At 39.8% G+C, this 16,801-nt stretch overlaps 2 protein-coding genes and 1 non-coding gene across 3 annotated transcripts; 2 read left to right on the forward strand and 1 right to left on the reverse strand.

The window, feature by feature from the left end:
• Positions 1-2,328: 2,328 nt before the first annotated feature.
• Positions 2,329-2,434, reverse strand: LOC141654607 (small nucleolar RNA R71). The gene has a single exon (XR_012548163.1). It is a non-coding gene; the product is annotated as a small nucleolar RNA R71 (small nucleolar RNA).
• A 10,625-nt stretch (positions 2,435-13,059) lies between these two features.
• On the forward strand, positions 13,060-13,449 carry LOC141651504 (uncharacterized). The gene has a single exon (XM_074459212.1). It carries the CDS (start codon positions 13,060-13,062, stop codon positions 13,447-13,449), a length of 390 nt encoding a protein of 129 aa, XP_074315313.1.
• A 55-nt stretch (positions 13,450-13,504) lies between these two features.
• LOC141651505 (uncharacterized) lies at positions 13,505-14,127 on the forward strand. Its single transcript, XM_074459213.1, has 2 exons — positions 13,505-13,778; positions 13,874-14,127. The coding sequence occupies exons 1-2, from the start codon at positions 13,505-13,507 to the stop codon at positions 14,125-14,127; spliced, it is 528 nt and encodes a 175-aa protein (XP_074315314.1).
• The last annotated feature ends 2,674 nt before the right edge of the window (positions 14,128-16,801 follow it).

Genomic DNA, 16,801 nt, shown 5'->3' on the forward strand with positions numbered 1-16,801 from the left:
TCAAATATATTTGTTGAAGTTATAGTCTAGGTTAGTATAACTTCACATTCAGAGTTCATGTTATGGTTAAGGTTACTATAACATTGATCGTTAGTATTTGTTTCACGTGTTGTTTACGGTTTCTATATGACACTATGTTCGGTGATACGTGCATTTTGTATAGTCTTTTTAGCCTATTTCAGCACGTATTTCCATGTACTTTTGTACCGTTTATATAGTTTTATGCCCCGAATTGGCTACTTTTGTTCGTTTTGTCCATTTTGTAGAAATGAACGTGGAAGTAGTAGAATCGTACCATTTTCGTCCCTTTTTGCATGCATTTTGAGGAGACGGGATTGTTCAGAGTGAGATCTTGCATTGGGATGCGTGAAGAGACGGTCTACGGAGCAGTCGCTCACGAGTTTGAGCTGTTTTGGAGGAAGAACACTCGATCGAGCTGTTTATCACTTGATCGAGTGTTTTCTATGGCATTGGTTGGTCGATCGAGTAGTTTTATACTCGATCAAGAAGAGCTGGAATTAGGAGTTACTCGATCGAGTAACAATTTTGGTCGATAGAGTAGATTACATGAAGAGTTACTGGATCGAGTTGTTTCAGGCTACTCGATCGAGTGGTTTTGGCTGTCATGGGCTTTAATTAGTCCGTGAGTTTGTTTTAGATATTGGACTTAGTTAATTTTCTATTTAAACGCATAATAACTAGGTCATTAGCATCTGATCCATTCTATTCAGTTTTTACCTATCATTTTGACATTACGCTTGAACGCTTCTTTTCTCCTTTCACTGTAACTTTGCTTACGGGTTATTTAGCTCGGATTTGTTTGTTCTTTACGCCGGATTCTTGCGATTGTAATCTCTTTCTCCCTTTTTAATATTAATCTTTCTTTTGTTCATCTTAATTACTTGTTTAGTTCCTTTAATTTTCTGCCCTAATTACTTTTATGCAATTTCATTATTATTTCATCATGCTTTATATTAGTTATTTCAATATTGTTATTATTGACAACATTAGCAATATGAGTAGCTAAATCATTTCATGTTGGGATTAGGGGATCTACTGTATAAATGTGACGATGTAGTAAATAGGTTAGATGAATTAATTGTGAGATTCTGTCCCCATAGCAATATAACTGTATTTACCGACTTAGTTGAGTGCACGCTTCTGAGTCACCTTTTTAATCTGGTTAAATTTAATCCTGGATTGGAAGATTGGACTAAATAGGCCTGCTATGAATAGTAGACTACCCTGACGAGGACGGAAGTTAAGTTAGTGGTAATTTAGGATAGAAAGTGGACCGGAAGGACCTTTCCATATCCGTCTCGCAGTAATTTATCTAAGTTGTTTGTTGTTGAGTCACTGGACTACCGTAGTGAACCGAAATCCTGACATGTCCCCTCTCTATTGATAGTTTATTCTCATTTTCTGTCTTTATTGCTCTTTCCTTGCTTTTCTTTCTTTAAACCTTTTAGTTTAGAAAATCAAATTACAACCCCCCCCCCCCCCCCCCCCCCATTTGTGACCAAATAGACGGACTCTTACAGATATCTTGCCTCCCTGAGGAGATCGACCTGACTTCCCTAGCTATATAGTTAGTTTAGTTAGTTATTTTTGATAGGTATACGACATCCCTGTCAAATTTTGGTGCCGTTGTCGGGGAGGCAATTGCCCTATCTGTCTTTGTTTCGTTTATTTTATCCGTCTCAGGGAATTTTTTTTATTCCTTGAGGCAGTTCTTATTCATTTTCTTTCGTATTGTGTATGCCTGTGTCAAACAGGTTGGAGCAGTTCGGTGATTCGAGCCAGAGAGACTGTTCAGGCATAGACTCCGTCTGCAAAGAGAATCACGAAAGGAAGCCTTGAGTACTTTCGAACCCGAACTTCAGCATTTCCTATTTACAGAAAATCCGTCTTTTGAAGAAGATATTTTCGGTTCGTAAACCAACCAAAGAAAGATGCCGAACATTGCTAGTCATTCGGAGCCTAAAGCATCATCTATTCCTAAAGGTTTCAATCTACAGACTGAGGATGGGAATACTTTTGACATCCGTCCATCCTATATCAATCTGGTGGAGAGAAATCTCTTTAGAGGTGTGGCAGGTCAAGACCCGAGGAAGCATATGGAGGTCTTTACGGACTATTGTTCTACTATCCCTGCCACAAAGGGGGTAACTCAAGACAAGATTAAGGAGGTGTTGTTTCCCTTTTCTTTGACTGACTCAGCCAGGGAGTGGCTGACTGATTTGGACCGCACGACCGTGGGGGTCACAGACTGGGAGACCCTTGCTCTTACTTTTTATAAGAGATATTTCCCTCCGCAGCGCACTAATCAGCTGAGGGCAAAAATCACTAGTTTCAAGCAGGCACCTGATGAAACTTTCTATGAAGCACGGTGCCGTTTCAAGAGGTTGGTGAGGTCTCTTCCTCACCATGGTTTTGACCCGTGGTTTCTGTCCAATCAGTTCTACAATGGGTCATGCGATGATCACGAGCCATACTTGATGCATCATCTAACGGAAGATTCCAAAAGAACACTGATGATGATAAGGGATGGGCCCTTATTGAAGAGATGGCGACCCACTGTGCTGAGTATGGAAACCCGAGGGATGGTATTAGAACAGTTCATGCAGTCGATAAGCAAGTTGTGGCTCAGCTGGAAGCCATGAATGCTAGGTTTGATAAGTTGGAGCTGCATTCTGCTGGGGAGCCTCAAACGGTCCATTTGCTTACTAGAGGGGAGACTGTCACATGTGAGAGGTGTGGGAGCAACGACGGTCACACTGCTGTTGGCTGTCTTAGAGAGAAGGAACAGGTCCTTACTTTTTAACAATATAGGCAAGGAGGGGGTTCCTATTATAATTAGCAAGGGGCAATCCATCCCAATTTGAGGTGGACAAGTCAAAATGTGCTCAATCCTACCCCTCCTCTGCAACAGCAGCAGCCATATGTCCCTCCTCATAAGGCTCAACAAGGTTTTCAGAAGCCTCCTTCCTTTCCTACACCTAATCAAGGTGCATCATCTTCTGGTGGGGTAAGTGAGATAGGTGAGTTGAAGACGATGTTGCAGTCTTTGACAAAGCAGTGGCAGCTAAGTGACCAACAAAAAGATGCATTTATCAAAGCACTTGAAACTCAAGTTGCCTAGTTAGCCGCGAACCAGTCCACAAGGAAACCGGGACATTTACCATCACAAGCCGATAAGAATCCACATGAGACGGTGAAATTAATCAATTTGAGGAGCGGTTATTCCGAAGGACCGAAATCAGACCCGGGGAAGGAAATTACTGCTGATGAACAGTGTTCTGTTGAAGAAAAGGATGCAATACCAAAAATGCTGACGACAAAGAAAGTACTCGATCGACTAATTTCTGGGGGTCGATCGAGTAAAAATGCTGAAGAAAGGACTCGATCGAGTGGAATTTCTACTCGATCAAGTGAACAGGAAAAAGAAGAGCTCGATCGAGTAAATAAAACTGCTCGATCGAGTGAATTTGCTGAAGAATTTACTCGATCGAATGATATTTTTGGTCGATCGAGTAATGCTGATAAAGAACAACTCGATCGAGAGCCTGCTAGTGCTTGATCGAGTGAAATATCGCCTGAAAGACCTCGTTCGAGAGGAAAGAAGTCTCGTTCGAAGGAAGAGAGGAACAAGGGACTCGAGATACCCATCACGGTGCCCTTCCCGAGGCGTTTGCAGAGTACTAAGGCTAATCAACAATTCGGCAAATTTGCCGAACTCCTGAAGAGCTTGCAAGTCACTGTGCCATTCGTCGAATTGCTGACACAGGTACCCTCTTACCTTAAGTTTATGAAAGAAATTTTATCACGTAAGAGGCACATTAACGACCATGAGACGATAGCTTTGAGCGAGGTAGGGACGACCCTAGTTCAGAATAAGTTACCTCCCAAACAGTCAGACCCTGGTAGTTTTTCGATTCTGTGTCATATTGGTACCCACTTAATTGATAACGCGTTATGCGATCTTGGCGCTAGAGTGAGTGTCTTACCGCTGTCTCTGGCTAAGAGACTTGGTTTGACCAAGTTTAATTGCACAAATATGACTGTTCAGATGGCCGACCGTAGTATATCACGGCCACTAGGTGTCATAGAAGACATACCTGTTAAGATCGGGAGGTTCTTTATTCCCGTTGACTTTGTTGTACTTGACATCCCCGAAGATACACATACCCCTATCATTTTAGGGAGACGATTTTTATTTACTGCCCGTGCAGTGATAGACGTCGGGGGCAAGACATTGACTTTCCAGGTTGGGGACGAGGAATTGATATTCCATCAGTCTAAGTTCCGAAGGGCTCCCATGCAAGCTCAGCCTTGCAATGCCCTATCTTCTACTGACACTCCTATTGACACTCCAAATGAAAATTTGGAATATTGTGCTGCTATCGTGACCCCTCCGTCTCAGATTGAGAGCAAAAAGGAGGAAAGTTTGTCTGTTTTCCTTGTTGCAGGTACAGATGAAGATAATGCAGGAGCTGTCAATAAGTATTGTGCAATTAATGTCAGTCAAAGTGGGAGCGATGATGTTAAAGCTGGTGAGAAAGGAGTAAAGACGAGAAAAGTCCGCGCGTATGTGGACGTCAACTATTCTCCTCCTAACGATTCAAATTCAAGCTCATGGAAATTGAAGAGGACGATCAATGTTGCTGAGGTGACGTCCTCCAGTCAGGAGCCCTCTGAGGAGCTGCTGAATTGCTTTGAGAAGTGAGCGGGAAAATGCCCCGTGTAACAATTTGGAAAAACAATTTTCAATTTCTTTTGGATTTGTTTATTGCTTTTAATTATGACAATTAGAATTTAGATATTTTTAGCATAGATTAGAAGACTATAGACTGTTACTATTCGTATTTGGTATTTTGGGATATTTTTGCGAGTGTTTTTATGCAGGTTTGGGTAATTATACGCAAATTCAAGAGCTTACACGAGGAAAAGAGCTCGATCGAGTACTTTTTGTACTCGATCGAGTGGATTCTGTTCGATCGAATGATCCCATATTACTCGATCGACAAAAGCTGAAAAGGGGAGTTCTCGATCGAGTAACTTTTTACTCGATCGAGTAGATGAATACAAGAAGTTCTCGATCGAGCAGTTCTAAACCACTCGATCGAGTGAAATTGGAAATTACACGCATGGAGTCCCTTTAACTCCTTCCTTTGTTTGATTATTTCATTTCTTCTTCTTTATTTCGCCCTTCTCCCTAATTGCGATCAAAAAAACCCATAAATCCTCCATTTCTCTTACCCATTTGCCAAATCCACCACCTACATTTTGTTTATTGCAAATTAATCGTCATTTGCCCTCTACTTCCCTTTTGATTTACGCTATTTTACACGGTCAATTAAGGGTTTTAGGGTTTCGCGGTTTTTCGATCAAAAATCGCCATTGTTGCTTGTTGATTGTCGATTAATTACTCTTTGTAGGTTCTTTATCATCAAGTAAGTAATTCCTAAACCAAATGTGTTTGGTGTGGTGGTTGCTCACCTCATCCCTTAACCATGAGGTCAGGGGTTCGATCCCTGCCAATGGGAATGGAGCAAATTCTTTGGCCAGCCGTTTACCTCTTCGTGAGAGCACGCGCGGCGAGGGGATTATACACTGTTGTCGACGGTGGACACCCTGGTTTAAACCAAAAAAAAAAAAGTAAGTAATTCCTACACTTCTTTGCATTTTAATTTTACTAATTTTGCCTTTTATAAAGTGAATTAGGAATTAGGGTTTCGATTTCCTTTTTGGGCCGAAATTTTCGACTATAATTTTGATTCAAAGCTTAATTGTCTTACTTGATGCTTAATTCCCTCGCCTCAATGTTTTTTACATGATTAATTCAATATTTTATGGGAAATTTGCGATTAGGGCTAGTTTCAGTCGAAATTTTCGACTGTAAACTGTTTTTTTTGTGCTGCTGACATTTGCCCCATTTGCCTCAATTGTTGCTTAATTTGCTGCTTCTGTCACCTGCTACCCTTCCCCTATCACAGTTTACCTGCTATCAATCGAATTTGTTGAGGAAAATTTGGGAATTTTAGGGCTGTTAGTCGAATTTTTCGACTGTTGAGGGAAAGCTTCATGCTGTTTTCATGCTGATTTCTTATCTCTTTTCCCTTGCCCTTTTTGATTAGGATGGATTCTAGCTCTATGCCTTCTACGAGCTCGACTTCTAGTTCGTCCTTGTCTGAGACGGTGGTCCCTGATGTCACCACCGCCTCCACTTCTGTTAGTACCGCAGCCCCTGTGTTCTTAGTTTCTGCTGCCGGTGCTGTGTTTACTGCTGCTAGCACTGCTGCTAGCCCTGTTTCAGCTGCCACCTCAGTCACAGCCGCAACTACTGCTAGCACTGCTGCTAGCATTTCTTCCTCAGTGGCAGCCACAGCCTCTACTTCAACCACAGTGAGCACACCTGTGGCGGACTCACCTGCATTCGCAACTGCTTTTAGGGCGGCCCTAGTTCCTCGTACCGTCACTGGACGGTCTTCTACCTCAGGTTCTAGAGGCAGGGGCCGATGTCGCGGTCATGGTCGTGCTACACCTACTTCTAGTGCTCCTGCTGGCACGGTCACTGTTCGAGTGGACGACACTCTTGACTCACACCCTCGGTTCCCCCAGGTAACTTTCGTCAATGGTATTCATCATGAGCGATTTTATAACTTAGTTGACTGTGACTTTCTCCCTACGCGCTTTCTTTGCCGTACTTCACTTCAGAGGCTCGACTTCTACGAGCCAGTCTGTGAGCTTTTACGAGGCACGGGGATGGCCGGACTCATCACTATGAGTGGCCACACTTTTAGGGAGCTGAGCCTTGAGTTCTTCAGCTCCTTTACCTTCTCCTCAGGGGCACACGACGCTGTCCCTACTAGTCTTTCTGTGTCCTTCCGGTTGTATAACCGAACCTTTTCTAGGACACTTGAGGAGTTTGGTACCCGACTCGGCCTTTCCTTTACGAGCGCCACTGTTGCCCCTAGGAAGGTCATTAGTCTGCTTTGGCGGGCTTTGGCACAGACCCCTTTTCACGAGCGAAAGCTCGCTCAGGTCCACCTACCCCCCGCCCGTTACTTCCTCAGACTGATGGGAAGTACTATCTTTGGCCGAAAGGAGCCAAACAACATCAACAACAACGAGCTTTATATCTTAGGCGGTTACCTGAACATCGACGACGAGGGTCCCTTTACCCTTAATATCGCTTATTTGACCGCCAAGTACTTCCAGGCTCAGGGAGAGAAGGTGATGGGCACCATCGTCTGGGGTGGCATAGCCACCTTTCTTGCCCGTTCTCTCCTCACCGTCTTGCCTCGTGACTTACCTTACATTGACGGTGATAGGTATCTGAGCCTAGCTGCCATGCACTCTCGCACTGGCCGACCACGGACACTAGGACATGGAAGATAGATCGTTCCCTGTCCGTAGACCTTCCTTGTGACACCCTGCCTCGTCTCGCCCCTTTGCCTACTGTTGCAAGGGGCGCCCGACAACCACCTCTACCCGAGTACCACCTCCAGGTCCGCCCACCTACTACCTTACCCGCCGCTAAGAAGCGGCGTAGACTGGAGACCGGAGAGGGATCCGCACCTTCCACAGGTGGCTAGACTTCCACGGCCACACCTACCCCGATCCCTACTTCTACTCCCACTCCCGCGCCCGCTGACCAGACACAGACACAACCGGTCTTTCCGGCTAATTTTGTACCTCCACCACCCTTTAAGGCATCCTCGGTCATGGACCAAGGGCGCCGTGACGGTTTGTTAGTTGAGATTGCAGAGAGACAGGCTCATATGGAGCGGGACATAGCTTTGACTTTGTTCCCTCTATACGAGTATCACATGAGGCGACACCGTCCGATCCCAGAGGGTTGGCCATACCCTTCCTTTTACCGGTACCCAGCTGAGGGGTACCCGGAGCCTGCTAGTGAGGAGGAGGAGGAGGAGGAGAAGGACGAGAAGGACGAGGACCCGACGGCGGCAGCGGAGAGAGCTCGAGCTGAGCAGAGGAGGAAGAGAGAGCAGGAGGTGGACCCGGACTACACCGTGACGGTGGAGGACGTGACGCAGGAGGCTGACGAGTAGCTGCTAGTCTACTCACTTCCCCAGTTTTCTGGCTGGTTTGGGGAAGTTCGTGTTTTGTATGTCTATTCTCACTCTTTTATTTATTTTGTCTCCTTTTTATTTTATTGTTTTTCATTCTTTATTGGTTGTATATTCCCGTTCCCCTGTATATATCTGTTGGTGTATGCTGGAGGACAACGAGGGCGTTGTCCGTTTTGGTTTTGGGAGGGTATTGCAACATTTTGAGTCTGCATTCGCATTTGTTTTGCATTCATGTTTTTATTTTTCAGCTTGCATTTGTATTTATTTCATTATAATTCAAAAAAAAAAATAAACCAAAAAAATTAGAAAAATTTCAAAAAAATCAAAAATATTCACGTTTCATTTTGCATATAGGTTGAGTCGGAACGGTTGATTTCCGTGATGATATTGCACTATAACTTGTCATTTTACTTGAGCCTTGTACTTCTGTTGATGGTTATTAGCTTTGTCATACGCATAATCTACGAGTTTTTGTTCAAATATAGCTGACTGTTTAGACTTGACCTGATAAATTGGCAACCTACTTTACAATTTCTGAGATTTAGAGCCCATAACTGGTGACATTCATGACCAGTTCATTAAGAATTGAGAGTAGTACTCCTTGCATAGCATGTTCATCACTTTTGCACATTTATGACATTCGATTTCTTGTCAAATGCACACATTCGGGTTTGTGGTCGGTGTCACATGCAAGGAGGTGCTTGCAAATTTTCCCCTTTTCTTATATTTTTCACCCATTTAGCTCCACTTAAGCCAAAACTTGCCTTTTTGACCAATTAGCTACATCCCAAACTGAGCTTGCCTAGTCAAGCTAGTTTAGTATGTCTTTTGTGGTATGATTCCGTCTGCAGTTTGGCCCGTATCATTTTGTTTAGAGTTGGTGAAAATAAAGGAAGGAGAAAAAAAATGAATTGAAAAAGAAAAGAAAAAACGTGAAGAAGGAAAAAAGAGAAAAAAAAAAGAAAGAAGAAAAATGAGTGTACGATTCACGTGAATGAAGAAAAAAAAGAGTTGAAAAAATATTTGATTTGTATCATTTGATTCATTTAGACGGTATTAAAAAAGGAAAGTTTGTGACCGTCTAACTCCTCCGTTTTTATTCCATATTTTTGAGGAGATTGTGTATATGATTAGTGAGTTGTGTGCCAATGAAGGGCACTTGAGCTTTGTTTTCTAGACAGTTGAGATTCGGATGGTTTTATATGGTCTTGTTTAGGTGCTAGCTTGACGCTTTACCTCCACATTTCCATAATTTATTTTGCCTATTCTCGCCTGAACCTCACTATTCCCATATCATTTGTAAGCCCTCGGCTGTGACGGACATTATTGGTTGGAGTGTGTGCATTAGTACTTGAATCGTCTTTTATTTTTGTTGCATGCAAGCTATGTAGGTCGCAGTTAGGTGAGTGACTATTTCTCTTTCTCTATTTCACATTTATTATTAACCCTTTGCTTCATGAGAGAAGAGTGACCACGTAAGAGTCCGATTTTGTTGGTCTTGCAAGGTCGATAGGTCAGCTATATTTCTAAACAACTTACAACTCGTTTGCGTATTGACTGCATAGCTGTAACTGTTAATTCTTGTTGCATTAAATTGGTTCAAGTAGATAAGTTAAGCTAGCTCTGAGTTTTCATTTCCGTTTCATTAGTTGCATTTTAGTTTACTCGAGGACGAGTAAAGGTTCGGTTTGGGGAGATTTGATACGTGCATTTTGTATAGTCTTTTTAGCCTATTTCAGCACGTATTTCCATGTATTTTTGTACCGTTTATATAGTTTTATGCCCCGAATTGGCTACTTTGGTTCGTTTTGTCCATTTTATAGAAATGAACGTGGAAGTAGTAGAATCGTACCATTTTCGTCCCTTTTTGCATGCATTTTGAGGAGATGGGATTGTTCAGAGTGAGATCTTGCATTGGGATGCGTGAAGAGACGGTCTACGGAGTAGTCGGTCACGAGTTTGAGCTGAGGAAGAACACTCGATCGAGCTGTTTTATCACTCGATCGAGTGGTTTCTATGGCATTGGTTGATCGATCGAGTAGTTTTGTACTCGATCAAGAAGAGCTGGAATTAGGAGTAACTCGATCGAGTAACAATTTTGGTCGATCGAGTAGACTACATGTAGAGTTACTTGATCGAGTTGTTTCAGACTACTCGATCGAGTGGTTTTGGCTGTCATGTGCTTTAATTAGTCCGTGAGTTTGTTTTAGATATTGGACTTAGTTAATTTTCTATTTAAACGCATAATAACTAGGTCATTAGCATCTGATCCATTCTATTCAGTTTTTACCTATCATTTTGACATTATGCTTGAACGCTTCTTTTCCCCTTTCACTGTAACTTTGCTTTCGGGGTTATTTAGCTCGGATTTGTTTGTTCTTTACGCCGGATTCTTGCGATTGTAATCTCTTTCTCCCTTTTAATATTAATCTTTCTTTTGTTCATCTTAATTACTTGTTTAGTTCCTTTAATTTTTTGCCCTAATTACTTTTATGCAATTTCATTATTATTTCATCATGCTTTATATTAGTTATTTCAATATTGTTATTATTGACAACATTAGCAATATGAGTAGCTAAATCATTTCATGTTGGGATTAGGGGATCTACGGTAGAAATGTGACGATGTAGTAAATAGGTTAGATGAATTAATTGTGAGATTCTGTCCCCATAGCAATATAACTGTATTTACCGACTTAGTTGAGTGCACGCTTCTGAGTCACCTTTTTAATCTGGTTAAATTTAATCCTGGATCGGAAGATTGGACTAAATAGGCCTGCTATGAACAGTAGACTACCCTGACGAGGACGGAAGTTAAGTTAGTGGTAATTTAGGATAAAAAGTGGACCGGAAGGACCTTTCCATATCCGTCTCGCAGTAATTTATCTAAGTTGTTTGCAGTTGAGTCACTGGACTACCGTAGTGAACCGAAATCATGACATGTCCCCTCTCTATTGATAGTTTATTCTCATTTTCTGTCTTTATTGCTCTTTCCTTGCTTTTCTTTCTTTGAACCTTTTAGTTTAGAAAATCAAATTACACCCCCCTCCCATTTGTGACCAAATAGTCGGACTCTTACCGATATCTTGCCTCCCTGAGGAGATCGACCTGACTTCCCTAGCTATATAGTTAGTTTAGTTAGTTATTTTTGATAGGTATATGACAGCCCTGTCATTCGGAGGTGTCCAGAGTCGTCAGTTATATGGTGTAGGTCCGTAGTGTCGTTCGGTGTACAGTTATTGCATCGAGGGGTTTGGCCAGGTCTTAGGCACATTGATGAGGGTCTGAAACGCCATCTATTCTCCCTATCAAACTCTATTATAATCTCAGCAAACTACTCTTAGTAGAGTGGTAAGTAAAGGTCGGATCCCAACGGACGCGTATTGTATTGATTTATCGGTTGTACAAAGCTATGTCTTTGGTGTCACAATTTGGGTTGAGGTTGAGATTTGCAATCTAAACTACTTAACAAAAGCAAAGTAAACAAATGAAAGTAAAGAAAAGTAAGTAAATGGGATTTGTAAACAATTGATTAAAACACTAGGGTGTCATGGGTTCATTAAATAAAATTCATCATAATGACTTTAGTGTTATGTTCTTTTTATAGTTATTGATGGGTAAAACTCTTGCAATAACTGCGTTTTTCAAGAGAAAAAATGGTGAAACTTCGGCAAACGAACCATCACCAAATACACCCACAGAGAATAATGAGACTACTCCTCTTGATGAAAGTAGACCTACAAAAATAATGAGATCATTAGAACTGTCAACTAATTCTTATCGTGTGGAATGAGATCCCGGAAAGCGTGAGCAGATATGGGAATATCCACCCGGAAAACAAAATGAAATAAGACGAGCTTATACTTTGAAGGGTCCTTATCAACCAGTATACAATGCAAAAGACTATAAGAAATCCGGTTCAGATTCCCATGGCCGTCGATTTCAAGCCTCATGGTATGACAAATTTCGATCATGGTTAGAATATTCTCCTGAAAAAGATGCTGCATTTTGCTTCCCATGTTTTGTATTTAACAAGCCGGATAGTAATAGAGCTTTTATTATCGATGGGTTCAGAAACTGGAAGCATGCCATGAGAAAAGAAGGTGTTTTTATTGTTCATGTAGGAATCACACCAAATTCCCCTCAACAATATGCTGAAAAACAGTTAGAAGATTTTCTCAATCAACAGGACATCTACCAAGTATTTATGCCAAACAAATTGCTAAAAATATATTGTGGCTTCCATCTTCAATTGAAGCATTACAGTGGTTAGCTATGCAAGAATTGACAATGAGGGGCCGTGATGAAAAAGAAAGTTCAAGTAATCGGGGCAATTTTCTTGAACTTCTTAAGCATCAGGCGTCTTTTAATAAGGATGTGGAGAACCTTGTGCTAAATAATGCTCCCGGGTGTGCATCTTACACATCACCCGACATACAAAAAGAAATCTTACAGATTTTTCGAGAGAAAGTAAAGCGGGCAATCAAAGAAGAAATTGGTGGAAATCCTTTTTGTATTATTGTTGACGAAGCATGTGATGTGTCTGGGAAACAATAAATGACCATCATTTTGAGATTTGTCGATAACGTAGGATTGGTGAAAGAACGTTTTTTTCAGTATTATTCATGTTAATGATACATGTGCTCCGACTCTAAAGAAGGAGATATTTGAGGTTCTTTCTCATTATTCCTTTGATTTAAAAAATTATGAGGTGAAGGTTATGATGGTGCGAGCAATATGCGTGGAAAATGGAAAGGATTGCAAGCATTAGTCATTGAACAATGTCCTTATGCATATTTTGTTCATTGTTTTGCAAATCGCTTACAATTAGCACTTGTAGCAGCAGCAACAGACGTCGTACCAGTTTTTCAATTTTTCCAAGTTAACATCCACTGTAAATGTTATTCTTGCATCTTATAAGCGAGTTAATGAAATGAAAAAAAGCATATTCCAAGGAGATAAAAATGTTTATTGAAGATGGAGAACTTGAGACTGGGATTGGTTTGAATCAGACAAGCAATTTGCAAAGGCCAGGTGATACTCATTGGAGCTCTCATCTTAGGTCTATTTCAAGCTTATTAATGAAAATGTATAGTGCCACTTGTTCAGTGTTTCATAACCAAATTGATGAAGGAGGTACTCCTACTGAGCGTGTACAGGCGACTACTGCACTTGATACGATGACCTGTTTTGAATTTGTCTTCATTTTGCATTTCATGAAGAAAGTTTTGGAGGTGTTTGATTTGCTTTCCCAAGCTTTGCAACGAAAATTGCAAGATATCATAAATTCATTGCAACTTGTGGAAACTAGAAAGACACTTTTGCAAAAGCTACGGGATGAGGGGGTGGGATAACCTTTTATCAGAGGTAATCTCATTTTGTGAAAGACGTAATATAGAACTTCCTGATATGAATTCTATTTATAAAGAAAGAGGACATGATCAATTTACAATTGAAGAACACTATCGAAGAAACTCGTTTTACGCTGCAATTGATAAGCAACTACATGAGCTCAGGTACAAATTTAATGAGAAGTCAGTTGAGTTGTTAACTCTCAGTTATGCTTTGGAGCCTAGATCAAGTGGACAACGTTTCAATATTGGTGATATTTGTGATCTTGTCAAGAAATTTTATCCCGAAGACTTCACAGAAGTTGAAAATGAGGAATTAAGAGTACAACTATGTCATTATGAGGTCGAATATTATAATTATCTCGACATGAGGATCTTAAGAGACTTTCGACAATATCTGAATTGAGTCAATGGTTGGTGAATACAGTAAAACACAATATCTACCCACTTCATTTTAGATTAGCAAAACTTTTGCTAACACTCCCAGTATCTACAACAAGTGCCGAAAGAGCATTTTCTGCAGTGAATGTTGTTAAAACTACTCGCCACAATAAGATGGAAGCTGATTATCTAGAAAGTTGTCTGCTTATCGACATTGAACGAGAAATAGCAAATCAAATTAGTACTAGTTCAATTATAGATACTTTTACGGATTTGAAAGAACGTCAAGCTCTATTTTAATTATGTCCTAATAGTTTTATTTTAATGTATTTTTTTTAATCTTGACACATTTTACTGTTATTTATGAGTATTTAAAATTTCTATGTTTATAATCACATTATAATGAAGTAATATTTATGAACTCAATTTTATAGTAGGCGTAACAAAAAAATTTGGTCGTAGGTAGAATTTGGTCCGAGTTTTGTCCCTAATACAAGGATTAAATACTCCTATAATACATAATAAAGTCATGGAATAACTCAACAACTTTGAAATTGGAGAGGCCAAAGTGGGTGAAGAACGACATATTTGGTATTATGAAAAAGATAAGCAACTCCATTCAAATAATGCGCGTCACATTCATTTGATTGTGTTAATTATTTTGTTCCTTGGCAATTGACATCAATAAAAAGAGCCCAATTTCTCTCCATTTCCTAAAAAGAAATGGAAATGGTCCAGATTGCATTTTGACAATATTTACGGCCTATGGAGTATTTTTTTTTTTTTGAAATCTACATAATCCATAGACCATAGTACCATACTGGGCATACTCCATAAAATGGCCCACAGCCCAATATCATCGGTGTTGAGTCTGTCATACACCGCATTTCGAGGAGAAAATCGGAATATAATTTAATAATATAATACTTCTCATTTAGTAGTAACATGCAACATAGTTACGTACTTTATTTCCTTAATCGACAAGACTATAACAGCTCAAACCGACCCCAACTTAGAAATAAAGCACTTATTTTAAAACTCTTTATGTTACTCTCTATCCCTACAAATAATTTCTCATTATCCTGCATTTCTGCCCTTTTTTTTTAATTAATGTATCCAAGGGCTAAAGAGCTTACATTCACTATCCCCATCTTAACATTAATCTGTATTAAAAGAATGTAAACAAATTACCAAGACCGACTAACAAAATTACGTAAAATAATATTACAAAGAGCATAGAGGGAGTCTTGTACAAAACGTGTATATAATTTCTTTATCTTTGGCTTTTAATTCAAATAATACAAAAAAAAAATGTGTAATTGTAAAATATCTGATTACTTAAATAAAATTATTTTTTACAAGTGTTTGGATAGCAAGCCTCCCTTGTGAGTTGTGACAGACATATCCGTTACAAACTTTTGACGGCTCAAGTACTACTCATGTGAGTAGATAAGACAAATCTACCTACATAAATACTCCCTCCCATCCAAACCAAATGTTATATTTGACTTTTTGGCACTATTCATAATTGTAGATAATCTTTGGTATTATTAGTAATGTACGGAGTATAAGAGAAAACATAGTCATGCGAGATCTTGTTTGATTCATCGTCATGAATTCTATAAGAATATCAAGTTTTTATAATTTTTAATAATGTGTAACTAAAGATATTCACGTTGCAAAACGCACCTCGGCATGCGTAATAAAGTCAAATGTAACCTTTGGTTTGGATGGGAGGGAGTAGTATTTAACCTGTGGCGGCACTCCGTTTTACTTTATCTACCCACATGAATAGTACTTGACTTGTAGCAAGTTTGCGATGGATATGGATGTCACAAATGAGATTTTGTGTTGTTTGGATAAGTTTCCATTGCGTTATAATACAAAATGATTTTATGAAACAAATTAATACCTTATAAAATAGTAAGAAAATTATTTTTGCATTCATATTTTGGTAAACAAATGGCGATGTCTAAGGACATTAGCAATAGAGGTTCATCATGAGGTTTGTCAGGATCGGGATTCTACTTTGGATCGATGGGGAGGGTAGGATCGAATCGGATCGTAGAATCGTAAGATTCTACAAACTCACCAATTATAGTGTTTTATTTGGTAAAAACATATCATTGAAGATCAAAATACTTTTTTATTAATATTTATCCATAAAATATTGATAATTAATGATTTTAATATTATTATATGAACATGTTTCTACAACTTATCCGAAATTTGGGTTTTACGATGTCATTATATAAAAATATATATTAATTTTTTTTACTATGAAATCGGATCGTAGGATCGTAAGATCGTAGGATCGTATTATGATTCTACCTCTAGAAATTTTCAGATGACTAGGATCGTAAGATTCTACAACCATGATAGAATCGTAAGATCCGGGATCGGTCAAGCATTTTTAGATCGTAAAATCGTAGAATCGTAGGATCGAATCGGGATTCTGACAACATATGTATGAGAGGGTTACAAATTAGTATGAAGGAATTTAGTGGGTAATGATATGAACCTTGAAAAGGTTTATTTGTTATTAGTAGAAAAGGTTTGTAGGTAAATGAGTTTGTATATTAACTTATGTGGCATCATCTATTACTAGTGCCCTAATAAACAACTCCGTATTATAAAGGTCTTATAAGGTTTTTTTTATAGTTCAATAAATTGGGCAGACCTAACACAGGTTCTCATGATACCTCCCTATCGTCGGTTTATGTTCACGACCTGGGAGGGGATGGACGTACCCTTTATGGGGGTGATGGCACGGGAATCTCCGTTGATGAATCTGACGTTCGAACTAGTCCAGGAAAATCCAACGAGTCTGTGGATCGAAATGTCGATTCCATGGAATGTTAACGAGATCTTATCTCTTGTTAGTCGAGCGTATGTTTCGCAATTACCCTCCGTGCCTTATTTAATGACGGATCGAATACCAAATTTGACCCCAAACCTACCTCACATTACGTGT

This window comes from Silene latifolia, chromosome 4 (assembly GCF_048544455.1).
Source record: "Silene latifolia isolate original U9 population chromosome 4, ASM4854445v1, whole genome shotgun sequence".
NCBI lineage: Eukaryota > Viridiplantae > Streptophyta > Magnoliopsida > Caryophyllales > Caryophyllaceae > Silene > Silene latifolia.

What these genes read in the sequence shown, in the direction of transcription:
- LOC141651504 (XM_074459212.1), top strand. Translation starts at nt 13,060, where the DNA reads ATGTTTATTGAAGATGGAGAACTTGAGACTGGGATTGGTTTGAATCAG.
- LOC141651505 (XM_074459213.1), top strand. Translation starts at nt 13,505, where the DNA reads ATGAATTCTATTTATAAAGAAAGAGGACATGATCAATTTACAATTGAA. An exon ending in GGAATTAAGAGTACAACTAT is followed by an intron (nt 13,779 to 13,873) that starts GTCATTATGAGG and finishes TGGTGAATACAG; the next exon opens with TAAAACACAATATCTACCCA.